The 26,191-nt window shown below is 42.4% G+C and overlaps 1 protein-coding gene across 1 annotated transcript in view; it reads left to right on the forward strand.

Moving 5' to 3' along the window:
- Window positions 1–26,191, forward strand: part of LAMA3 (laminin subunit alpha 3) — a 248,482-nt gene that overhangs the window by 91,512 nt on the left and 130,779 nt on the right. Inside the window, exons 15-21 of the mRNA XM_040434293.1 lie at window positions 693–830; window positions 4,772–4,818; window positions 6,785–6,884; window positions 6,992–7,044; window positions 7,201–7,306; window positions 15,006–15,105; window positions 15,502–15,658. Coding sequence (XP_040290227.1) covers window positions 693–830; window positions 4,772–4,818; window positions 6,785–6,884; window positions 6,992–7,044; window positions 7,201–7,306; window positions 15,006–15,105; window positions 15,502–15,658 — 701 coding nt within the window. The remainder of the gene's footprint in view (window positions 1–692; window positions 831–4,771; window positions 4,819–6,784; window positions 6,885–6,991; window positions 7,045–7,200; window positions 7,307–15,005; window positions 15,106–15,501; window positions 15,659–26,191) is intronic.

Raw genomic sequence — 26,191 nt, forward strand, 5'->3', positions numbered from 1 at the left:
CGTGCTACGTCAATGTGATTGCTGATGTGATTGGTGTAAATATACATTGCGGCACTATCACACATATTACGGCCTTACCACCGGGCCACAAAAAATGAGACCAAATTCGGCCCGTGGGCCTTGTGTTTGACACATGTGGTCTATACATCCGTGTATGCTGTGTGCAGAATCTTCAGTGTATTTTTATGAGATGCAACTTCACACTGCTCCCATCTTGTGCCTCCTGCTTGTAAGAGCTGATGGAGAAGCCCATCACAAGCAGGAAGCAGGGAGACAGGCTGAAGCTGCATCACATAGAATACACTGAGACTGTAATCTGAATTACGGGACAGCTCTACATCAGTGATCTATCAATGGCTGCTCTTAGTGTGATGAGACTTCATCCCCTTTGTCTCTCCAATGCCAAAGGCATGATGGAAAATATAAGCTTTATTAGGGGAACCATATGTAAGGGAAAGAAGGAATCAAGATGGTGGACAACCCATAAATGACGCATGAATTAAAACAAGTACACACAAAAGTCTGTACATTATTCTTTAATATGCTGCACTATATAGCCTTTTTTCTGGAGTGAGGTTAACTCAAGGGCATCTATAGAAAAAAAAATTCCAAACCAAGTTTCCATTGCCAAGAAATGTTTTTGTGCTGTACACTTAACAGCAGTTTCTAATAATTGCATCATTGCTGTTTAGCCTGTCAGTGTTCCCCTCAAGGCTCCTATCAGAGTACATGTGACCCTATTACTGGACAGTGTGACTGCCGACCAGGGATAACTGGGCAGAAGTGTGACAGATGCTCTTCTGGATTAGATAACTATCCATATTGTCAAGGTAAGTTCTTGTTGTCATACACTGCGTGCAGAATTATTAGGCAAATGAGTATTTTGACCATATCATCCTCTTTATGCATGTTGTCTTACTCCAAGCTGTATAGGCTCGAAAGCCTACTACCAATTAAGCATATTAGGTGATGTGCATCTCTGTAATGAGAAGGGGTGTGGTCTAATGACATCAACACCCTATATTAGGTGTGCATACTTATTAGGCAACTTCCTTTCCTTTGGCAAAATGGGTCAAAAGAAGGACTTGACAGGCTCAGAAAAGTCAAAAATAGTGAGATATCTTGCAGAGGGATGCAGCACTCTTAAAATTGCAAAGCTTCTGAAGCGTGATCATCGAACAATCAAGCGTTTCATTCAAAATAGTCAACAGGGTCGCAAGAAGCGTGTGGAAAAACCAAGGCGCAAAATAACTGCCCATGAACTGAGAAAAGTCAAGCGTGCAGCTGCCAAGATGCCACTTGCCACCAGTTTGGCCAAATTTCAGAGCTGCAACATCACTGGAGTGCCCAAAAGCACAAGGTGTGCAATACTCAGAGACATGGCCAAGGTAAGAAAGGCTGAAAGACGACCACCACTGAACAAGACACACAAGCTGAAACGTCAAGACTGGGCCAAGAAATATCTCAAGACTGATTTTTCTAAGGTTTTATGGACTGATGAAATGAGAGTGAGTCTTGATGGGCCAGATGGATGGGCCCGTGGCTGGATTGGTAAAGGGCAGAGAGCTCCAGTCCGACTCAGACGCCAGCAAGGTGGAGGTGGAGTACTGGTTTGGGCTGGTATCATCAAAGATGAGCTTGTGGGGCCTTTTCGGGTTGAGGATGGAGTCAAGCTCAACTCCCAGTCCTACTGCCAGTTTCTGGAAGACACCTTCTTCAAGCAGTGGTACAGGAAGAAGTCTGCATCCTTCAAGAAAAACATGATTTTCATGCAGGACAATGCTCCATCACACGCGTCCAAGTACTCCACAGCGTGGCTGGCAAGAAAGGGTATAAAAGAAGAAAATCTAATGACATGGCCTCCTTGTTCACCTGATCTGAACCCCATTGAGAACCTGTGGTCCATCATCAAATGTGAGATTTACAAGGAGGGAAAACAGTACACCTCTCTGAACAGTATCTGGGAGGCTGTGGTTGCTGCTGCACGCAATGTTGATGGTGAACAGATCAAAACACTGACAGAATCCATGGATGGCAGGCTTTTGAGTGTCCTTGCAAAGAAAGGTGGCTATATTGGTCACTGATCTGTTTTTGTTTTGTTTTTGAATGTCAGAAATGTATATTTGTGAATGTTGAGATGTTATTTTGGTTTCACTGGTAAAAATAAATAATTGAAATGGGTATATATTAGTTTTTTGTTAAGTTGCCTAATAATTATGCACAGTAATAGTCACCTGCACACACAGATATCCCCCTAAAATAGCTAAAACTAAAAACAAACTAAAAACTACTTCCAAAAATATTCAGCTTTGATATTAATGAGTTTTTTGGGTTCATTGAGAACATGGTTGTTGTTCAATAATAAAATTAATCCTCAAAAATACAACTTGCCTAATAATTCTGCACTCCCTGTATACATGATGGTGATGTATTGTAATGATTGTGTAACACCAGACACAAAAGAGAGATTTTCTTAAAGGGGTTGACCAGTTTATAATGCTAGCTGCACATATGCTGGTAACATTGAGGATGAGTCTGTCTGGGGATAGTAGGGTGCGTCGCATGCATATTAGATTGTTGGATGGTCCTGCTGAAAAAGGTAAATTTGGTGGACCATAGTCTAGTGCAAGGAACTGCAACTTTTGGCTCTCCAGCTGCTGTGAAGCTACAACTCCGAGCATGCACACTTACTTGGCTGTTCTTGTAACTCCCATAGAAGTGAAAGAAGGATTGTGGGAGTTGTAATTTCAGAACAGCTGGAGTGCTGGAGGTTGCTGATCCTTGGTCTAAAGCAGGGTTTCACAAAATTTTCTGCTTGGGGGCCACATTGTCAGACTGAACCAACGACAAGGGCCGAAAATAAAATTTGAAAGGGTATTAACAACTGAAATACTGTAATTTATGCTCATATTGTACATACAGTATATACTATAATTGTCTGGTTACATTTCTAGTACTCCCATCTAATGGGAGAATACATGAAAAATATATGTGAGTAGCCACAAGACATAGACATACATGTCTGTTACCAGATGGTTGGGGGCCGCACAGAATGGTATCAAGTGCCGCATGTGGCCCCCGGGCCGCAGGTTGTGCACCCCTGGTCTAAAGTGTATGGAGTCCCTTAAATATTGGCAATAGCTGGAGAGTCACAATGTCTAAAGTCTGATTATACTTTTTTTTTTTCTTTTAGCTTTTTTACAGCTTTGTAAGATTCACAAAAACAAACATGTTCTGGGTAATTTGGTTTCATAGATATTAGAACTTATGTCACAAAACAGGCTCCTTGGCATATTTCCCCTAGTAGTTTAGACTTCTGGGCTCACATCCAATGCTCTTGCTCTTATTGAACTTTTTTCCCCAAGTATTATTAAGAAGACAAAAGTGTGTGATCTTTTTTTCAGCTTTGAGGTGCAGTCCTAAAGGAAAGAACTGCCAGACAAAGGACCTTTGAGAGATCAGCGCTGGTTTTATAACACCCAGATCTCTAGGGATTGTTTATCAAATCTGCTTGGTTACAAGCGTGCAATAAACCATCATGGAAGGCTCCTTAGATGAATGTTCTTTGGGAATGTTTGGATTGATTCCACCAGTTTAGAGGCCCCATTGGTGACACACGTTTTATGAATGCTGGCACGAATAGTGATTTACCAGTGTGCGGCAGTGGTTTTTACGAGGGGTATCTTTTGATGTCCTGTAACAAATGTCAGTGGTATTGTAGCAGGAGATAAAACATATGAAGGAATAGAGGCTTTCTCATGGTACTACATCATTAAGCATGCCCTTTTAGAGTTTAGTTATTATTATGAGTGTTTTTCGTGTCGAAACCTCTTATAGGGAGTTTTTGGATAGATTTACACTAGTTTTATGGGGCAAAAAGTCACATATTTCTGCGTGACATGGTTCTTTCACTACATATTAATGTAAATTATAACTTTCTAAAATTGACCTAGTTATCCATAGCAACCAATCAGATTCCATCTTTCATTTTTCAGAGCTCCTTTGGTTGCAATGGGCAACTCCCCCACAGTGTTTGTGAATAGGGTTTGTTCATCTTGGGGAATATCTGCTAAGGCATTGCTCGTTGCTGACACTCTTTATGATTTAAAAAAAAGCAATGCTATTCATATTGGAGTAAATCTGTTTTACGGTATTAAGGGGGTTCTGAAATTGTATTTTAATCCCAAAGTCATATCATAGGATACTCTGTCAATAAATCTTTGGTGAGATGCTGGCAGCCAGGACCCAGTAATCCCAAGACTGAAGTGACTTCAAGTTTTGCTAGGCATGGCTGCCATATGGTGCTCCTGTATGGCATCCTGCACCCCTAAAAGTATATCCTCTGTAGTGCAGCATGATTCCATAAGAGAAACATATTCATGGTCCTCAGAATGAAACTAAAAGCATACTGAGGTACAGTATGGGCCCATACATTTCTGTAGGTGCCAATGCCATGCCACAGCTCTACAGTATGAATCTGTAATGTGGTCCTGTGCATCAGTTCCAACAAAAGTTCTCACACACTTAGACCACTTTCACAGGTCAGCATTTGGTCAGTATTTTGCATCAATATTGTAAGCCAAAACCAGGAGTGGAACCTACAGAGAAAAGAGTACTGTTCATGTATGGGACCCACTCCTGGTTTTAGCTTAAAAATCCCAACCGAATGCTGACCATGTGAAAGAGGCTTTAATGTGGTCATAGGATTAGACGGTTTACTTCTTTATTCCTGATGTTCAGTAGTGTTTATTGTATTATTTTCTTACTATAGATGTTAATGGTGAATGTGATCCTGTAGGCACCCTTACCTCACAAACAGTAAGTGCTTTTTCATTTTGTTGGACAATATTGGCATCTATTTATAATGATTAAAGACAGGCCTGTTTTGTTAGCTTCATGCATTTCCTATGTAATAACAATTCTGGAGCATCTATTCTTATGACTCTATGTTCTGCCATTCCTTTATTATTTCTACTAGAAGTTATGAATGAATTGCTAGCAGTCTGCAGTAAGGGTATAGAGGGGAGGTAACGTTGGGGGTGTGTACCTGTACAGACTGAAAATGGCAGCACTGATTGGATAGAGTGAGTCTGTGCAGGGACACCCCGCCCCCCCCCCCCCCCCCAACTGTGTACCCTTACTGCAGACTGCTAGCAATTCATTCATAACTTCTAGTAGAAATAATAAAGGAATAGCACAACATACAGATATAAGAATAGATGCTCCAGAATTTTTATTACATAGGGAATGCATGAAGCTATTAAAACAGACATGTCAGGATTGGTGACAGGTCCTCTTTAAGTCTGTCCCATGTAGGGCATATGTACATCTGGCAGACATGAGTCACCTGTATACAATGTTACATGAGCAGTCTACCATGTAATACTACCATACATTTCCCCTGCGGTATGAAATAGATTGTCTTTTGGAGACAACACGTTTGAAAAGCATCTGTTACAAAAATGCATTTCTTTCTGTGTCTATAGATCAGTCTTCATAGTTATACAATAGATAAATTCTGCTCTTTTACTCTGAATTTCTTTCGGTAGCTTGCATTGGCAAACTTAAAGGGGTTTTCTCATCTCAGACTTTGATGTCATATTGCTGAAATTTGCCATCAAAGTTAGATAGGCAACTATCTCAAGAAGAGGGCCCCTAAAGTCAAGGCGCACACACCATGCATGCATGGCATGCTCTCCATACACTGCTATAGGAGTTTTGAAAGTAGCCGAGAGAGCACGTTCAGCTATTTTCAGAAATCTCAAAGCAGTAAATGGAGAGCGCTCTGCACGTGCTTGGCTGCTTCTACATTCAATTCTTTTGGACCGCTAGAAATAGCTGAGCCAGCACTTGGCTATTTTCAGGACTCCCATAGCAATGAATAGAGGGTGGCTGCGCTTGCGCGGTGTGCTCTACATCAGTGTTTCCCAACCAGTGTGCCTCCAGCTGTTGCAAAACTACAACTCCCAGCATGCCCGCACAGCCTTTGGCTGTGCGGGCATGCTGGAAGTTGTAGTTTTGCAACAGCTGGAGGCACACGGGTTGGGAAACACTGCTCTACATTACACTTTGGGGGCCCCTTTTGGAGTCGTACCTGTCTGGCTTTGATGGTATATCCTACTGATATGCTATCAAAGCCTGAGAATAGGCAATCTATTTAATTGTATCTATAATTATGAGGGCTTCTAGCCTGGTTACTCCATCCTCAGGCAGCTGATTGGTTGTTTAGGTCACCTGACATACAATACTTAATCAGGTTGGTCAGAGCTTTTACTGCAGCTCCAGCCTTTAGACTCATTTAGAGACAAACTAACCTTAAAACTCATTCACTTAACTAACTAAACTAAAAAATGCCATAAAGAGACACTTTAAAAAAGGGAAAATCATTTACCTGGAATCCTAAAAATTGGTGACAGGTACACTTTAATAAATCTCCCATATGGAAATGATGTACAGAATCTGAAACTTTGTACATTCATTTATTACTACAATTATTACTTCATATATAAGAGAAGCATAGATCTGTACACATGGTGTCAAGGCTTCTGATATAATGGATGCTATATGACATATTGGATAAATTCCATTATAACCTGTTGCTTTCCCCCCATGAACACATAAAGGGCCTAGCTGTTGTCTATTATATAGAGCAGTATGTTCTCTAAACGATAGGGATATATTATATATTATTTCAAAAAATAGCGCAGCATGGTCTCCAAACCATACGGATAGAAAAAATACTGTTATAAATTAACTTGCATTAATTGGAATGTTTTTTATACAGGGTCACTGCCAATGCTTACCGAGAGTGGAGGGTATAACTTGTGACCACTGCAAACCATTATTCTGGAATTTAGATGGGGACAATCCTCAAGGTTGTATTGGTAAGAAACTGTGATTAGTCCTCTACCTCTATGTATGTATAGATGAGTTGTACTATTATTTGTATAGCCTGTAATAAGTGCATTAATGTAAAATCTTTTGTTTCCAGACTGTGCTTGTGATGTAGAAGGAACAATAAGTGGAATAGGTGAATGTCATCAGGTAATAATACAGACGTGAAGGGGTTGTGTAAGATTAGATGGGTCCCATTTGATATTGCTGCCCAGCTTCATTGCAGTACACAAGTTGTACGAGACAATTCTGAAAAAGTTTAATATTTCATTATATTTGTATAAATGTCGCCATGTTTCTTTTCAGACTGAAGGAGATTGTCATTGTAAACCAAACACATGCAGCACATCCTGTGGAACTTGCAAAGATGGTTATTTTTACCTGGATGGCAAGAACTATTTGGGATGTAAAGGTAATTTATCATTGAGAGTCCCAGAAAATTAAAGAATGCAAGTTCAGTCTATATTATAGTTTAGGATATGTAAACAGGGTTTACTATTTGAGGCTTTTTATGAATATCCACTGGATCAATGGGGATCTTATTGTTGATACCTTTGCTAATTTCAAGAATAGGAGGTATGAGGAGAAAAAAAATATTTCAGCATAGAATTATTATGTTCATACAGTGGCTCTGAAGGTTAATTGAATTTGTTAGAAATATTGATATCTGAGAGATGTACACTAGGAGTCTATCTGAAGTCAGAAATGTTGTATTCCACATAGTCATTCATGTTTAACAATGTGTTAGGATTTAGAAATGTAAGAAAACAGTGGCCCCCCGTTATTGAAGTTAGCAGTTAGATGTCACTGAAGAATGAGGGGCTGGATCAGGTCCGATCAAGGTTAAAGTGTAACTGTCATTTCAGTCTATTTTAATAAAGTGTAGGGATAATGCTTAACAGCATTTTTGGAACATACTTTATAAAAAAAACAGGGTGTAAACTCTAACTAAGCATTGCTAAAGAGAGTCTGTCTACAACATTTACTGCACTATGAAAACAACTATGTATAATATACAGTCCGGCTTCTCAGCCTGCCTCTTATCTCACTACTGTAGCCCAGTGCAAATAGTTGGCAGTACTGCTTCTTTTTCTCTATGCCCTGCACTTCTCTTTTAATTACATCAAAGTTATACTGTTGCATGCTCCAAAAAATAAAAATACTGAAACGCCTATCTTTAGAACTCTGCCTTGTGCAATCCTTGTTACTCCCCTTGAAAATGTGTGAATAAACTGATATTTTGCATTGGATTTTCAGATATGGGAATAAATAGGCTCACTCAACATAGCTAGGTGAATAATAGGCAATTTTTGCAGATTTAAGGGGTTGAGCCATGAAAATTATTGTAGTTTTTAAACCGGCACCTGGATCTGAATACTTTTGTAATTGCATATAATTAAAAATTTAGTATAGCCACTAAGCTATTCAGTAAAATGTATCTGTATGGTGTCACCTGCTGTTTGTTCTCTTGTTTTCTCTTGTCCACCTCACTGAGGTGGTCGCACATGCTCATTTTAAGTCTTCAACTGCCACCAGCCATATCTTCTTTTAGAAACTGTGGCACAGAGAACGAGCTACAGCAGAAAGCGCATGCCCCCTGAGAAAGCACATGCCCCCTCAGCTGTCAGCCTGCAAAAAATCTAGCAGAGCAACTGAACCAATGAATGGGAAGATCTCTGTCTCCATGTGAGGTACAGGGCTGGTTCTAGCATTGTTAGAGATTGTTATGTACTATATGATGCCTGATTTTTTTTACATCAATCATGGCATAACCCCTTTAGCAAATGCATATGCAGCTAATAAGATTTACTGCAGTTAAAAAGCAGAAGATAGATAAGGTAGCGAGTAAAGTAAAGACAAAGTAAACTGGCAGTCACTTAGCATAGGGTCTCTTGGGAAAGCCATATGTCATGCATGACAGTGCCCAAAATATACAACAATCAGAGTAGCGTGTTTAGAAGCCACCATAGGGTTCATCCAGATGAGTGATGTAAAGCTTGTTCATGTTCTGTCCGCTAAAAACATGATTTTCTATCAGTGTTGAATCAGGATAGTCTGTGGCTGTGATCTCATAATTAGTTACATCCGTTTTCACATTCGTCAAAATAAAGTAAGATAATGCACACTTATCTCATAGAAACCACCAGTGAAACAGGTGTGTGCACACGTGTTATTAGTGAGTACTCTTGGAATGTGGCCTTGAATTTGAACTTAAAGGAATTCTCCGGGAATTAAGATCATGAAAATACTGAAATATTACTTTATTATAAATATATTCCCAGATAGCTTTCTTTTGATGTAATGGCTTGTTTTGTCTGGAGAGCAATCATTAGTAACATAGTTTAGTTTATAAGGCCGAAAAAAGACATCTGTCCATCCAGTTCGGCCTGTTATCCTGCAAGTTCATCCAGAGGAAGGCAAAGAAAAAAAACTGTGAGGTAGATGCTAATTTGCTATGCGCCAATCCTGTGGATCACTCGCTGTCAGTATAGAGTCTATAAATAGCAAAAATAAGGGTCTGGCTATGACATTACTTAATTCCCTTAGGATACGGGGGTGTATGCCATCCGGTCCTGGCGAATTGTCTATTTTAATCTTTTTAAGACACCGCTTTACTTCTTCCTGGGTCAGACAGGGCACTTTTAATGGGGAATTTACTTTTACATTCTGCTTTTCATCTATTTTCCTCAGTGAATACAGTGGAGAAAAAAATATTTAATAGCTTTGCTTTCTCCTCATCGCTCTCTGCGACTCCCCCCTCATTGCTCTGTAAAGGGCAGACACCTTCAGATTTATACTTTTTACCATTTTAGGGTTAGAAAATTTTAGGGTTAGTTTTGCTCTCTTTGACAATTAATCTCTCAGTCTCTAGTTTGGCTGCTTTTATTTGTTTTTTACATATTCTATTTTTTTCCTTATGGTTTTTCAGTGCTTCCTCGCTACCCTCCTGTTTTAGTGATTTAAATGCTTTCTTTTTGTCATTTATTGCTTTCTTTACAGTTCTATTTATCCACATTGTTTTATTCTTGTTCATTAACCTTTTATTCCCATAAGGTATGTACCTCTCACAATTAGATTTTAGGATGCTTTTAAAAATATCCAATTTTGTGGCTGTATTTTTATTTTCTCGCCCATTCCATTGGGGGACACAGACCATGAGTATAGCTTAGTCCACCACTAGGAGGAGACACTATGCAATAAGAAAAAACAGCTCCTCCATGCTCCAATAGGAGGACCTCAGTTTTAGCTTAGTGTCAGATAAGGAGGTGACACTCCTGCTCAGCAGGGTTGTCCCTGTAGTTTTATCTCTTCTCCTGTTTGTTTGTTTTCTCTATAGAGACGCAGGGTCGCATGTGCGTCCCTGGGCTCTCAGGGAGCGAGCGCCGGGGTCGAATGGACGTCCACGGCTACCTCCCCTTCCCCCCAGAAGATAAGTGGAACCGGGCTCGACCTGCAGCTCCGGTGGCCTACCAGATCCAGGGTCACCTACTCATGCCCTCTATCCAGATCACTGCCACTCCTTGTGCCAGATGACTGAAGAGGTGACCCCACTGGTCCGGATCAGAGGGTGAAGACTCTCCTGCATTCTCCCCCTCCCCCCGTACTGACTATGTAATGTGGTGGGCCTGCTGGGTTGAGAGGGAGGAGGGATTCCTTCTTGGGCTGTGACTAGTCGCAGTGCCTTGCGGCTGCTTCCTTTTGTGGAGGGCTTTTAACCCCTTCTTTCTGGAGGTGGACGCCATTTTTGGAGCCGGGGTCCTGCCTTTTTCTTGTTTTCCTATTTCCCGCCCGCGCGCGGGTTTTTCGCGCGGTCTGTGACGCAACTGGGGGGCGGAGCCTATCGCGTCTGCTCTGACGCTTCCGCTTTGCCTCAGCGCTTCTACACGTTTGGCTGCTCCTCCAGCTCCTCACAGGTCATGGTAGGACAGTTGCGTTTTGCAAATCTTTGGAGACCCTGACTCCGGGATTGTTGCCATCATGCCTAGACCTGGGGCCCCGCAAAAATCTAAAGCGGCGACTCTGGTCCCACTGGGATCCTGTAATGTATGCTGCCTGCCACTTTCGGTTACTGGATCCTGTGACTCTTGCCTAGCCTCAGGACAGGATCATCCTCCTCCTCCTCCTCCCCCTCCACCAATTCAGCCCAGTCCCTCCACCGCTCCCTCGGAGCCTGCGGAACCCTCAAGTCTCACGCGCGGCCATGGCCTTTATGGAACGCATGGCGGCCACTGATCCTGTGGTTAGCACCGTTCCAGCTCCCGGTGCCCCCCACAGAGGACGCTCGACCGTTAAGAGGCAGCGTACGCAGCAGCATCCCTCCTCGGATGACTCTGCTTCCCCCCCTCGCCTGGAAGCGTGTTCAGCCTCTCCCCCTCGCAGGGACTACCGGTCTGAAGGGGAAAGGTCCGGCTCGGACGAGGACACGGAGCCGGAACCATCGCCTAAGCTCTCCACCATGGTGGCAGACTTGGTCACGGCGGTTCGTGACACCTTTGACATCTAGTAGCAAGGAGTTCCCCCTTTTCCATTTCATTCATGGCGAGTTTGCCAAGGTTCTTTTTTCAAGGCTTGGGAGCGCCCTAGTCACCGTTTTTCTGCCACAAGGCGCATGGATACTCTGTATCCTTTCCCGGCAGATAATGTGCAGCAGTGGTCTTCTCCTCCTAAGGTCGACCCGCCGGTGGCCAGATTGGCTAAGAATACGGCAATACCAGTCCTGGACAAGTCCTCCCTACCGGACTCAGTTGACATACGTTTAGACTCAGTGGGCGGAGGCTCACGTTCCTATATTGTCTGCAGTGTACATCCCAGGGGTCGAAAACTGGACGGCAGACTTTCTCAGCCGCAACAGGGTGGATCCGGGAGAGTGCATCCGGACGTGTTCGAGGGCGTCTGTCACCGTTAGGGCCGCCCGGACGTGGACTTGATGGCGTCGAGGCTCAACAACCAGGTTCCCACGTTCCTGGCCCGAGCTCGGGATCCAGAGGCGTACGGGGTGGACGCTCTGGTGTCTCCATGGCAAGACTTCGCGCTCCTCTATGTCTTCCCACCACTGCTTCTGCTTCCAAAGGTTCTTCGCAGGGTAGCAGCAGAAGGAATCCCGACCATCCTCATCGCCCCAGATTGGCCTCGCCGCGCCTGGTTCTCGGAGGTCTCTCAGGTGCTGGCGGACGCTCCGTGGGCTCTTCTTCTCAGGGAGGACTTGCTGTCTCAGGGCCTACTCTTCCACCGGAATTTACAGTCACTTCGTTTAACGGCGTGGCTGTTGAGACCACCATCTTGAAGACCACCATATCAAACCTGGAAGGCCTTTCTTGCCTTTTGCGAGAAGTTGGGCGTTTTTCCCCTTCGTTTCTCCATCCCGGTGGTCCTCTCCTTTCTTCAGTCGGGCCTTGAGATGGGAATGTCCCTTAGCTCTCTGAAGGGTCAGGTCTCTGCTCTGGCCATTTTCTTTCAGCGATCTCTGGCTCTGCTCGGTCCGGTGAAGACCTTCCTACAGGGGGTGGCGCATTCGGTTCCTCTGTATGTCCCTCCCCTGCCCCCTGGGATCTGAACTTGGTTCTGTCTTCTCTTCAGGTGGCTCCTTTTGAGCCCCTGAGGGACATTTCCCTGAGTATTCTCACCTGGAAGGTGGTCTTTTTGGTGGCCATCACCTCTATCAGGAGGGTGTCGGAGCTGGCGGCACTTTCCTCTAAGGAGCCCTTTTTGGTCTTCCACAAAGATAAGGTGGTTCTGCGCCCAGTTCCTTCTTTCTTGCCCAAGGTGGTTTCCGCCTTCCACCTCAACGAGGATATAATCCTGCCCTCCTTTTGCCCCGCCCCAGCCAAACCCAGGGAGCGCGCTCTCCAGTCTCTTGATGTCCGTGCTTTGCGGGTGTACCGGTCGGTTACTGACCCATTTCGCCGCTCGGACTCCCTTTTTGTGATTCCCGAGGGGCCTCGTAAGGGTCTGGCGGCCTCCAAGGTCACTGTGGCTCAGTGGATCCGGTCGACTATTGCCATGGCCTATCGGTCCCGGGGTAGGGTTCCCCCAGCGGGGGTTACTGTGCACTCCACCAGCCTCCTGGGCTAGGCGTAATCGAGCCTCTACATCTCAGCTTTGTAAGGCGGCCACCTGGTCGTCCTGTCCTACCTTTACAAAGTTCTACCAGCTGCACTCTCTGGCGTCGGCTGATGCTGCCCTTGGGCGCAAGGTATTGCAGGCTGTGGTTCCTGTTTAACCGTTGGACGTTTTCCCTCTGGAGGTGCTGGTCTTCCCACCCCATGGACTGCTCTAGGACGTCCCATTGTCTGTGTCCCCCAATGGAATGGGCGAGAAAAGGAGATTTTTTGTGAAACTCACCTGTAAAATCTTTTTCTCGTCTTTTCCATTGGGGGACACAGCTCCCACCTATTCTTGTCTGTTGCAGGAGGGGTTGGTTCTGTTCTTTTGGGACCTTATGGTTAACGGCCTGATGGTGGTATTCCTAGGTTCTGGTGTTCTTTGTTAACATTTGGTTTTTGGTCTCCTACTGCTTTTGCACGCACTGAGGTCCTCCTGTTGGAGCATGGGGGTATAGCCAGTGGAGGAGGAGCTTTTTTTTCTTATTGCATAGTGTCTCCTTCTAGTGGTGGACTAAGCTATACCCATGGTCTGTGTCCCCCAATGGAAAAGACGAGAAAAAGATTTTCCAGGTGAGTTTCACAAAAAATCGCCTTTTTCAGGACTTTGTCCTAAATTTTGCTTTTTTGAAGTTTGGTATTTTAGTTCCTCCCTGAAGAAACACTCTTTTAAATGACAATTGGAAGGTTATTACTTTATGGTCACTATTTCCTAGGTGTCCCCCAACCTGCACTTCTGTCAGGTCTATTGGTTAATACTATGTCCAGTATGGCCGTCCCTCTATTCGGGTCCTGAACCAGTTGGGAAAGGTTATTGTCTTTGGTTATTGCCAAGAACCTGTTTCGTTTATGAGATATACAGGTTTCAGTTTCCCAGTCTATATCTGGGTGGTTGAAGTCCCCCATAATAACAACCTCATTATGACCTGCCGCCTCATCTATCTCGTTTAGTAGCAGATTTTCTGTGGACTCTGGTATATTAGGTGGTTTATAATAAACTCCTATTAGTATTTTATTATTCTTTTTGCCTCCATATATTTCTACCCACAGTGAGACGTTAAATTACCGCCGTCCTATTAGTACACACAGAAACTGTCCTAATCACACAGCAGCACTAGTTACTTCACAACACTGAGCTGAAGAGCTGCCTCATCCTCTCTGCTCTGCTTGTCAGGGATTATGATTCTGAATATAGCTAAGATCTTCATCTGAACCTCTGAGGAATGGAGTTCATGAGGAGACATGAAGTACATAGAGGACAGACAGGACAGAATGTGGTAATGTGGGGCTGTGGTAGTGGAGACTGCTGCTGCTCATTATCCACATCCCTCCTCTCTGTACTTCATGTCTCCTCATGAACTTCATTCCTATTGATGACCCTTACTCAGAATAGGTCATCAGTATTTGATCGGTGGGTGTCTGACTCCCAGCTGTTTGAAGAGAAAGGGGTGCTCATGCGAGCACTGCTTCCTCATCAAGATTACACTGCGTGTTAGCTTGGAAATCTTGGCGCCGCAGTGTAATTACAAGTGCTTGTTAAATTCTCTTAAAGGGGACGAGTACTTGTAATTACACTGCTCTGACACTTCAAGGGAGACGACTCACAATGTAATTTTGAAAAGGAAGAAGAGCTTGTATGAGCGGCGTGTCCTTTTCAAACAGTTAATCATCGGGGATGCCGGGAGTCAGACCCCCACCAATCAGATATTGATGTCCTTTCCTGTGGATAGGTCATTAATATGTAGTGGCTGTACACCCCCCATTAAGTTAGAAGTTTAAAGAACCAGGAGAAACAAAAATGAACCCTTACATACAATCGACAGCTAGGAGAATGGTAACACTCATTCCCCACTTTAGTCACAGTGAGATAGAGTCCGAGATAATTTTCATGCTCTGACGTGACTAGTTTACATTGTAAAGCTGTACAGATTATGATGTCCATATTGATGACAAGCACCAGTAGAAATGGAGATTACGGATTGCTTTGCTAGTCTCTGTATTTTATGACAGGTTGTCAGTGCGATGTTGGTGGATCTGTCAGTCATCTCTGTGACGAGTCCACAGGAAAATGTGTTTGCAGAAATAATATTGAAGGCCAGAACTGTAACCAGTAAGTTATTTTATGCATATATTATATAAAGTTATAAAGCAATACATGACGATACAAGATTTTATCTTATTTACATAATTTTGTCTGTATTTAAAAATTCTGAACGTCATGGTAGATTTCACTGCCTTTGTTCATATTGCTTTTAAATGTCTATTCTCCATCTTCGAACACTGGCTACGCTAACAAATACAAATCTTGTTGCCTATAAAAATAATCTAGTGTAATTTCTTCTGCAGCACCAAAAATAACTGATCATATCAGACCATAAACTCTATCAGATATCAGTTCCTATTCATACACATATTATGTATCATATGCAATATATACTGTATAATGGCTGTAATGTCTATATGTTGTATTATATTTCATAATAACCTTAACCCTTTGTTTTCCCAGGCCTAAACCAAACTACTACTTCCCTGACCTCCATCAAATGAAGTTTGAAATTGAGGATGGCACAACTGCTAGTGGAAGGGCTGTTCGCTTTGGATATAATCCTCAAGAGTTTCCTGGGTTCAGCTGGCGGGGATACGCACAAATGTCTTCCATACAGGTAAGAGAGTTATAATAGGACAGTCATCTTTATTGAATGTCACACTAAGGGTCCAGCCATGTGGCATGGTCCTGCAGTAACTGAGGAGTGGCTGTGGTGCGGCAAGAACCATGTGGTCCTGCAAGCCAGTATTCAAGTAAGGCCTCATGCACATGACTATATGTATTTTGCAGTCTGCAAACTGCAGATATGCAGAATACTGATGCCGGCTGTGCATCCCGCGGGCCCCATTGTAAAAATGTCTATTCTTGTCTTTAAAACGGACATAGGAAATGTTCTATTTTTTGTATTATGGGCATGCGGATATACGGATAAGGACAGCACACAGTGTGTTTTTCTTTTTTTTTTTTTGGCCGCATTGAAATTAATGGGTCTACAACCAATCCAGTGGGACATCTAAAGAGGTACACGAGCCTTCTAATGTACCTCCATATGATTCATAAATAGGCATAAAGAGTTATTTCATCAGTTATTGTGAGCCAAAACCAGAAGCGAAGGTGTAATGATTTACCTTGCACCAATTCTGTGTTTTTGACCTGCGCCTGGTTTTGGCTCACAATAACTGATGGAAATAACTGACCAAATAACTCAACTGGGAACTCAGCCTTAAATGTAATTCTACACACTATGTATTCAGAAGCGTGTGGAGAAAAAAATGACAAAAATACAAAAAAAAAGTCTGATGGAGAGAAAAACATGATGGGAACAATTCATAAAGGGTTTCTACCACCAGAAATACTGTTATGTAGCTGACTGACATAGCGATGCGCTAATGTCAGCACTATATAACAGTATGCTTTTTACCTTTCTCCCTGCAGCCGTTTTGGTTAAAAAAAAAGCACTTTTATAATATGCTAATGAGCCTCTAGGTGCTATGTCGGCGTACAATCAGCACCTAGAGGCTCCGTCTACTCACCCATTATCCCGCCCAGGTCCCCTGTTCTGCTCGCCCCGCTCCTCTTGATTGATGTGACGGTTCGCAGCAGCATTGATGAAATCCCGCGCCTGCGCCATTCACTTCTGTCTTCGGAGTAGGCACAGTGAGTAAAAGCTGCTCTCCTGGTGCCGGCTTCCTCACTGTGACGTAGTCGGCCCAGGCTCACTGCGCCGAAGACAGAAGTGAACGGTGCAGGTGCGGGATTTCGTCAACGCTGCTGTGAACCGTCACATCAATCAAGAGGAGCGGGACGGGCAGAACAGGGGACCTAGGCGGGAGAAAGGGTGAGTAGACGGAGCCTCTAGGTGCTGATTTCATGCCGACATAGCACCTAGAGGCTCATTAGCATATTATAAAAGTGCTTTTTTTACCAAAACGGCTGCAGGGAGAAAGGTAAAAAGCATACTGTTATGTAGTGTTAACAGTACACACATTGTAATATATAACCTGAAAATTGGTACTTTCCTGAGAGTGGCAATGAAGGAGCATGCGTGATGGGGATACAGGTATTGTGGGCGTATTTACTCTGTATTGTGATTTTAAAGGGGTTTTCCGACCTCATATATACATATAAAGGCTGGGGAGCCAAGTCTTCCATTACTCCTCACCACACAACCGTGGTACGGAGGAATTTCAATGACAGTGACTGTTCAGGATGTATGGGACTGAGGCTACATTCAGACGACCACATATGTTTTACGGTCTTCAATTTGCGTATCTACAAAACACGGATACCGGCCGTGTGCGTTACGCATTTTGCGGACCACGCATAGTCGGCCCTATGATAGAAATGCATATTCTTGTGGACAAGAATAGGATATGCTCTATCTTTTTTGTGGGACTGCGGAACGGATGCGGACCAATTCATACGGTCGTGTGAATGTACCCTGACAGAAATAGCTGTCAAACGTTTCCTAGTTTTTCTAGGAGTGCGACAAAAATACATTAGAATAGTTCATTCATAGACAAAGTGTAACTATCATTTCGGTTTATTTTTAATATAATGCAAGAATAGGGATATTTAACAGTTTTGTAATATAGTAATAGGAAAATGAGCGAGCACTCATACACTTGGCAACCAGATTGACATGTGCAGAAAATATTTATTAAATCCCCATAAAATACAAGTAATAAAATTTATAAGAACAATGTAGCAATAATATACAACATTACAGTCACATATATTATGGTAGATATGATCGACACTATATTCATATGACTCAATAGTGTCGATAAATTCAATAATATATATCACACCAAAAAACTTCAAGTATATGCTGTTATTTGGGAGGAGGGGGTATTATCTTCTAGCGCTCTATCCCAATTTGGGAAACTGAATGTCACAGAAAAATGTTGTAGGTGTATTCACTGGGAGCGCAACATGTTCATAAAGTGTCCACAGGAATCCTGATAATGTGAAAAGTCGCTTATAGCATATCCTTTTAAGCTCGATATGAGCTTTGAATTGAAGAAAACTTTAAATCGATATTTGGCTTACCGTCTAGCGCAGGAATCCTCAAACTGCGGCCCTCCAGCTGTTGTAAAACTACAACTCCCACAATGCCCTGCTGTAGGCTGATACCAGTAGGCTGTTCGGGCATGCTGGGAGTTGTCGTTTTGCAACAGCTGGAGGGCCGCAGTTTGCGGATGCCTGGTCTAGCGTCTGTTGTCTCCCTATTGCTTCAATGGAGCTTTAAATATTTGCCGGCTTATTCAGTCGCTCCATACAGCAAGCTGGTTTAAATTTCGCAGGAGTTCCAAAGATCGCAGGAGTTGCCACTCTGTTCCGCAATTTCCTTTGGTGCAGCTTTCGACGATAAGAATAGTTAATCCTTTACTGTAGACATTTTCTTCTGTATGGCCATACAGTATTATCGGAGGCTTTTAAATGCAGGTACATCACTTGTTTCACCATACGCGTTACGGGTAGATTCACTCTCCCTTCCTCAGTGGTCAAGTGTCTGCCTGCTCTGCCTCCATTTTTATCTATTCCTTTAATTGCTTCCCAAATCTCGGACACCTGTTGTTCATGCTACTCCCAGTCTATTCCCTCTATATGAGCTTGCAGCACCATACCTTAACTACTTGCTAGTGAGCCACCACAACCTACCACTATAGTTTTGTAATATACTTTATTAGAGAAAGATGTCTCTTTGTACTAGAAAACAGGATGTTAAAAGTCTTATTAGCAAAGCTCTGACTGATTGTTTACTAAGGAGAGTCTGTCTTGTAGTAACAAGATTTGTATGCATTCTTAAATTTGGCTTACAATTGATGTAAATGTTAGTATATGTGCTTACATGTGGTGACCCTGCTTTATACTTCCCTGAGCTCCCTTTAATTGGTTCAGATGGTATCTTCCTCATATACTAAAGCAGCAAGTCAGGGCTGCTCAATATTTCGTGTATCTTACTTTATCTGTATCTAGAAGATAATCAACCCTATAGACAAATGGAATAAGAGACACCGCTCTATAATAAAATAAAAGTAACATTTGTTGCAACATCTTCCAATAAGGTTATATACACACAATAATAAAAAATGTTACAAAGCCTGTAGCCAAATATGAATCATACAGTACATAAAAATAAAAAAAAAGACCTCATGTGCTCTCAAATAAAGGTACAATGTCTACATTATGAAATTTACCACAATGTAACAACACCCGCAATCCCTAACATTAACATAAGTAAAATTGTTAACACCGGTTGCCAAACAAAGTTACATAGACAGTTAAAGGGATGCTCCCATGATTAAGTACTACATTTTTCTGTTAGATCAGGAAAAATAGACAATTTTTCAATTGGAGTAATTAAAAAAATACTCCTGTGTTTAGTTATTGATTTTACACACTAATCTACACCAGCCAATGGCTAGCCACTTTGGAAGGTGCCTGAGCACCAGGTTCCTAGTTTGCTAGTATCCTGCTAGGTGTGCTGTATTCATTTGACCGCCCATGTACCGACTTCTGCCTGATGGTTCCTCTGCAGCAAAGTCCAGATCCCTGTACAGGAGTTAAAAGGTGAATACCAGGGGACTGCCAGGATAACGCTTTTAGGGGTAGCCCTAAGTTAAATCTGTTGGTTAATACAGTGGTTCCATAATGTAAAGTAATAAAAGAAGTTATGCTTATTGGTTCAAACCCCCTCCACTACAGCGCCATCACTCTGACCTTTCTCTGACTTAAATTGGATGGCAGGTCCACATGTAACTCTGCAAAGTTTCTAAACTTCCTTGCTGTGTATGCAGCTTCACGGAGGTCTTGCAAGGACAGGGAGCCAATTGTCAGTAACAGCCAGACTCCCATAGAGAAGGCAGAGATGGTTTATCACCATCCTTGCCTTCCAAGTTGTATACACAGTGCTAAAGGAGTTGCCATGGCGCTACCTTCTCCCATCTCAGTGATCATGTGATTGCTGGGTTTTGGGTAGCTGCAGGAGCTGCTGGGTCTTAGCTCGCCCAGATTAGTTTTGTAATGAGTCTCTGGAGGCTTTATTCCTCCTGTAACTGGGACTGATAATCCAACCCACTTACAGGGTAAATCAGCAATAAAAATTTTAATGTTAAACTACCCTAACGGTCTTGTAGGACCTTGTGGGGGAAAGTAGGGTACAATGTGTAAAATATACTGTAAATAAGTAATTACAACAAAAAAAAATGACCGTAAAGAAAGGGGACAAAATTGAATAAAGTATTTTAAGTGCACTTTAGCTGCTATAAAAAAAAAATAGAAAAGCAATTTTCCCCCTTTTTGGTATAAAAAATAAGTAAAAAATAAAATTACATTAAAAAAGGCTACTTTCACACTAGCGTTTCTATAAAAATACTTCCATTTTGTCTCCATTCATTGTGAAAGGGGACAAAACATAACTGAACAGAATGCAATGCTTCAAAATGCATTCTATTCCGTTTGGTTGCATTCTCATACCGGAGAGCAAACCGCAGCAAGCTGCGGTTTTCTTTCCGTCGTGGGTTGTGGAGCAAGACGTCATGACCCACAATGCAAGTCAATGGGGATGGATCCGTTTAACTCTGACACTATAGAAAACGGATCCGTCCCACATTGACTTTCAATGGAGTACATGACGGATCCGTCTTGGTTATGTTAAAGATAATACAACTGGTTCAGTTCATAACGGATGCAGATGGTTGTATTATCAGTAACGGAAGCGTTTTGCTGAACCGTGTCAGATCCAGCAAAAATGCTAGTGTGAAAGTAGCCTAAAGCCCCTTTTGATAACAGAAAAAAAGCAAACATTACTTGAATAATGAGCGAAAAAAAAGTTACTGCTTGTCGAACCCACATGCAGCCACTTTCACATGGTCAGAATTTTCTCAGTATTTTCCATCAGTATTTGTGAGCCAAAACACAGGAGGCACAAATCTTTCCATTAGACTTTTTTCTGTGGGTTCCCCTCCTGGATTTACTAAGCAAATACTGATGCAGATTACTGACCAAATACTGACTATGTGAAAGTGGCCTATGGTCAGTTTATTTGGAATAACTATTCAGATTCAAACCATCATAATAATAAATGCATTCTGAACAAAAAAAGATTAAATTGTCACTGTACTTTCAAACAACTTTACATAAATCAATAGTACAAGCGACCAAGATACTTTGTGATTTATTTTTTTCAGTGATAAAAGTCTAGTTCTCATGTTTACCTCTCCCCTCCTTCCTTGCTAATTGCTTTTCACTTTGAAAATCCCATCTCGAGACAGTAACGTGCAATATGATGAACATATTGCACGTTAATACAAGACTATGGATGGGGAGGGAGGAGGAGTGAGCAACAGCATGAGTGAGATGGGACATGAGTGAGAGACACTAAAGAGACTTCACAGCTACATACAGTTGTGTTCAAAATTATTCAACCCCCAATGCTGTAAAGGGTTTTAGGGAATTTAGTGTGCATTTGTAATTGTGTTCAGAATGAAATCTTACAAGGACTTTTTAAAGAACCAAATGCAACTAAAATGACATCAATTGTTTTTGTAATACAGTATTAAATGGTTTTTTTTGTGATTTCTTCATTGACACAATTATTCAACCTCTTAACCCCTTAAGGACTTAGGACGTATCGGTACGGCATGGGTCCCGAGTCCTTAAGGACCGATGACGTACCGGTACGTCATAACTTGAAATCGGTATTCCGGCGCCCCAGGGGTTAATCGGAACGGGATTTCGGCTGAAATCATTCAGCCGGCATCCCGTAACCATGCAGGGGGGGGTCATTTGACCCCCCCGCATCGGCGATCACAGAAAACCGCAGGTCAATTCAGACCTGCGGTTTGCTGCGCTTTCTGCAGTTTCTGATCCCCGCGGGCCCTGACCGCGGGGATCAGAAGCTTTAGTGCCCCTAAAATATAGATTTTACACCCCCCCTGCACCCCTGCATGATTTTTTGCCGGCGGGTGGTGCAGGGGGGGGAGTTGTGGGCGATCCCCCGCCCGCCTCCCCTTGAATAATCGTTGGTGTTCAGTGGGTATACCAGGGTGCCAGCACATTGCTGGCACCCTGGTATAAACGGCTGACATCGATGATGCGATGTCAGCCGTTTAACCCTTTCCATACAGCGGTCCGTACGGACCGCTGTATGGAAAAAGTTAACAGTAAGAGGGAGCTCCCTCCCACTCCCATCGGGGGGCTGCTGTGCCTTTGCAGCCCCCCGATGGAGAGGGAGAGAGCCCCCAGAGAGCCCCCCGACAGATCCCCTCCTTACCCTTCCCCGTCTGCGAAGTTCTGAGCAGTACTGAGCAGACGGGGAAGGTTCCCACGGCAACAGGACGCCTCTCAGGCATCCTGCTGTCCATGGTGCTGAACAGATCTGTGCTAAAGGCAGAGATCTGTTCAGACAAAGTGTAAGTAAAGTACAGTACAATATATATTGTACTGTACTGTATTACACAGACATCAGACCCACTGGATCTTCAAGAACCAAGTGGGTCTGGGTAAAAAAAAAAGTGAAAAAAAGTGAAAAAAAAGTAAAAATCAAAAAACACATTTATCACTTATTAAAAATGAAAAAAATAAAATTCCCTACACATGTTTGGTATCGCCGCGTCCGTAACGACCTGATCTATAAAACGGTCATGTTACTTTCCCCGCACGGTGAACGCCATAAAAATAAAAAAATAGAAACTATTAGGAAATTGAAATTTTGCCCACCTTACTTCCCAAAAAAGGTAATAAAAGTGATCAAAAAAGTCGCATGTACGCCAAAATAGTACCAATCAAACCGTAATCTCATCCCGCAAAAATCATACCCTACCCAAGATAATCGCCCAAAAACTGAAAAAACTATGGCCCTTAGACTATGGAAACACTAAAACATGATTTTTTTTGTTTCAAAAATGAAATCATTGTGTAAAACTTAAATAAATAAAAAAAAGTATACATATTAGGTATTGCCGCGTCCGTATCGACCAGCTCTATAAAAATATCACATGACCTAACCCCTCAGGCTACCACCGTAAAAAAATATAAATAAATACGGTGTAAAAAAAGCAATTTTTTGTCATCTTACGTCACAAAAAGTGTAATAGCAAGTGATCAAAAAGTCATATGCACCCCAAAATAGTGCCACTCAAACCGTCATCTCATCCCGCAAAAAATGAGACCCTACTTAAGATAATCGCCCAAAAACTGAAAAAACTATGGCTCTTAGACTATGGAGACACTAAAACATTTTTTTTTGTTTTAAAAATGAAATCATTGTGTAAAACTTACATAAATAAAAAAAATTGTATACATATTAGGTATCGCCGCATCCGTGACAACCTGCTCTATAAAATTACCACATGATCTAACCTGTCAGATGAATGTTGTAAATAACAAAAAAAAAAAAACGTGCCAAAAAATCTATTTCTTGTTACCTTGCCGCACAAAAAAGTGTAATATAGAGCAACCAAAAATCATATGTACCCTAAACTAGTACCAACAAAACTGCCACCCTATCCCGTAGTTTCTAAAATGGGGTCACTTTTTTGGAGTTTCTACTCTAGGGGTGCATCAGGGGGGCTTCAAATGGGACATGGTGTCAAAAAACCAGTCCAGCAAAAGCTGCCTTCCAAAAACCGTATGGCATTCCTTTCCTTCTGCACCCTGCCGTGTGCCCGTACAGCGGTTTACGACCACATATGGGGTGTTTCTGTAAACTACAGAATCAGGGCCATAAATAATGAGTTTTGTTTGGCTGTTAACCCTTGCTTTGCAAAACTGGAAAAAAAAAATATTAAAATGGAAAATCTGCCAAAAAAGTGAAATTTTGAAATTGTATCTCTATTTTCCATTAAATCTTGTGCAACACCTAAAGGGTTAACAAAGTTTGTAAAATCAGTTTTGAATACCTTGAGGGGTGTAGTTTCTTAGATGGGGTCACTTTTATGGAGTTTCTACTCTAGGGGTGCATCAGGGGGGCTTCAAATGGGACATGGTGTCAAAAAACCAGTCCAGCAAAATCTGGCTTCCAAAAACCATTCAGCACACCTTTCCCTCTACGGTCTACGCCCTACTGTGTGCCCGTACAGTAGTTTACGGCCACATATGGGGTGTTTCTGTAAACGGCAGAGTCAGGGCAATAAAGATACAGTCTTGTTTGGCTGTTAACCCTTGCTTTGTTAGTGGAAAAAATGGGTTAAAATGGAAAATTAGGCAAAAAAAAGAAATTCTCAAATTTCATCCCCATTTGCCAATAACTCTTGTGCAACACCTAAAGGGTTAACGAAGTTTGTAAAATCAGTTTTGAATACCTTGAGGGGTGTAGGTTTTAGAATGGGGTCATTTTTGGGCGGTTTCTATTATGTAAGCCTCGCAAAGTGACTTCAGACCTGTAGTGGTCCCTATAAATTGGGTTTTTGTAAATTTCTGAAAAATTTCAAGATTTGCTTCTAAACTTCTAAGCCTTGTAACATCCCCAAAAAATAAAATATCATTCCCAAAATGCTACAAACATGAAGTAGACATATGGGGAATGTAAAGTCATCACAATTTTTGGGGGTATTACTATGTATTACAGAAGTAGAGAAACTGAAACTTTGAAATTTGCAAATTTTTCTAAATTTTTGGTAAATATGGTATTTTTTTATGCAAAAAAATTAACTTTTTTGACCCAATTTTAGCAGTGTCATGAAGTACAATATGTGACGAAAAAACAATCTCAGAACGGCCTGGATAAGTCAATGCGTTTTAAAGTTATGAGCACTTAAAGTGACACTGGTCAGATTTGCAAAAAATGGCCAAGTCCTTAAGGTGAAATAGGGCTGAGTCCTTAAGGGGTTAAAGACTACCACTCTTAAGAACAGAGGTTCATTCAAGTGTTTTCGATTAAGCATAATAAGCACCAATTAGGCAGATTTAAAAGGACTGTGATACTCAGCTCCTTCTAGACATTTACTGGTGTGTTTACAAACATGGTGAAGTGAAGAGAATGGTCCAGGAAGACAAGAGAAGAGGTGATTTCTCTTCACAGGAAGGGCAATGGCTATAAGAAGATTGCAAAGATGTTAAACATACCAAGAGACACCATAGGAGCAGGAGAACGGAAAGCCAGAACGGTGATGTGAACGAAGCCTTATAGAAATGATCAAGTTGTTATATACACTGAACAAAAATATAAACGCAACACTTTCGGTTTTGCTCCCATTTTGTATGAGCTGAACTCAAAGATCTGAAACATTTTCTACATACACAAAAGACCCATTACTCTCAAATATTGTTCACAAATCTGTGTTAGTGAGCACTTCTCCTTTGCCAAGATAATCCATCCCACCTCACAGGTGTGGCATATCAAGGTGCTGATTAGACAGCATGAATATTGCAAAGGTGTGCCTTAGACTGCCCACAATAAAAGGCCACTCTGAAATGTTCACAGTTTTGCCTTACGTGGGGGGGGGGGGGGGGGTCAGAAAACCAGTCAGTATCTGGTGTGGCCATAGAGTCGCATAGAGTTGATAAGGTTGTTGATTGTGGCCTGTGGAATGTTGGTCCACTCCTCTTTAATAGCTTTGCGAAGTTGCAGAATATTGGCAGGAACTGGAACACGCTGTCGTATACGCCAATCCAGAGCATCCCAAACATGCTCAATGGGTGACATGTCCGGTGAGTATGCTGGCCATGCAAGAATTGGGATGTTTTCAGCTTCCAGGAATTGGTTATGCAAACCGATTGTTGCTGCAGCTGTCCGAGTGGCTGGTCTCAGACGATGTGAACATGTTGGATGTGGAGGTCCTGGGCTGGTGTGGTTACACATGGTCTGCGGTTGTGTACTGGCAAATTCTCTGAAACGCCTTTGGAGACGGCTTATGGTAAAGAAATGAAAATTCATTGCACGGGCAACAGCTCTGGTAGACATTCCTGCAGTCAGCATGCCAATTGCACGATCCCTCAAACGTTGCGACATCTGTGGCATTGTGCTGTGTGATCAAACTGCACATTTTAGAGTGGCCTTTTATTGTGGGCAGTCTAAGGCACACCTGTGCAATATTCATGCTGTCTAATCAGCACCTTGATATGCCACACCTGTGAGGTGGGATGGATTATCTCGGCAAAGGAGAAGTGCTCACTAACACAGATTTAGACAGATTTGTGAACC

Source organism: Bufo bufo, chromosome 5 (genome assembly GCF_905171765.1).
Source record: "Bufo bufo chromosome 5, aBufBuf1.1, whole genome shotgun sequence".
Lineage (NCBI taxonomy): Eukaryota > Metazoa > Chordata > Amphibia > Anura > Bufonidae > Bufo > Bufo bufo.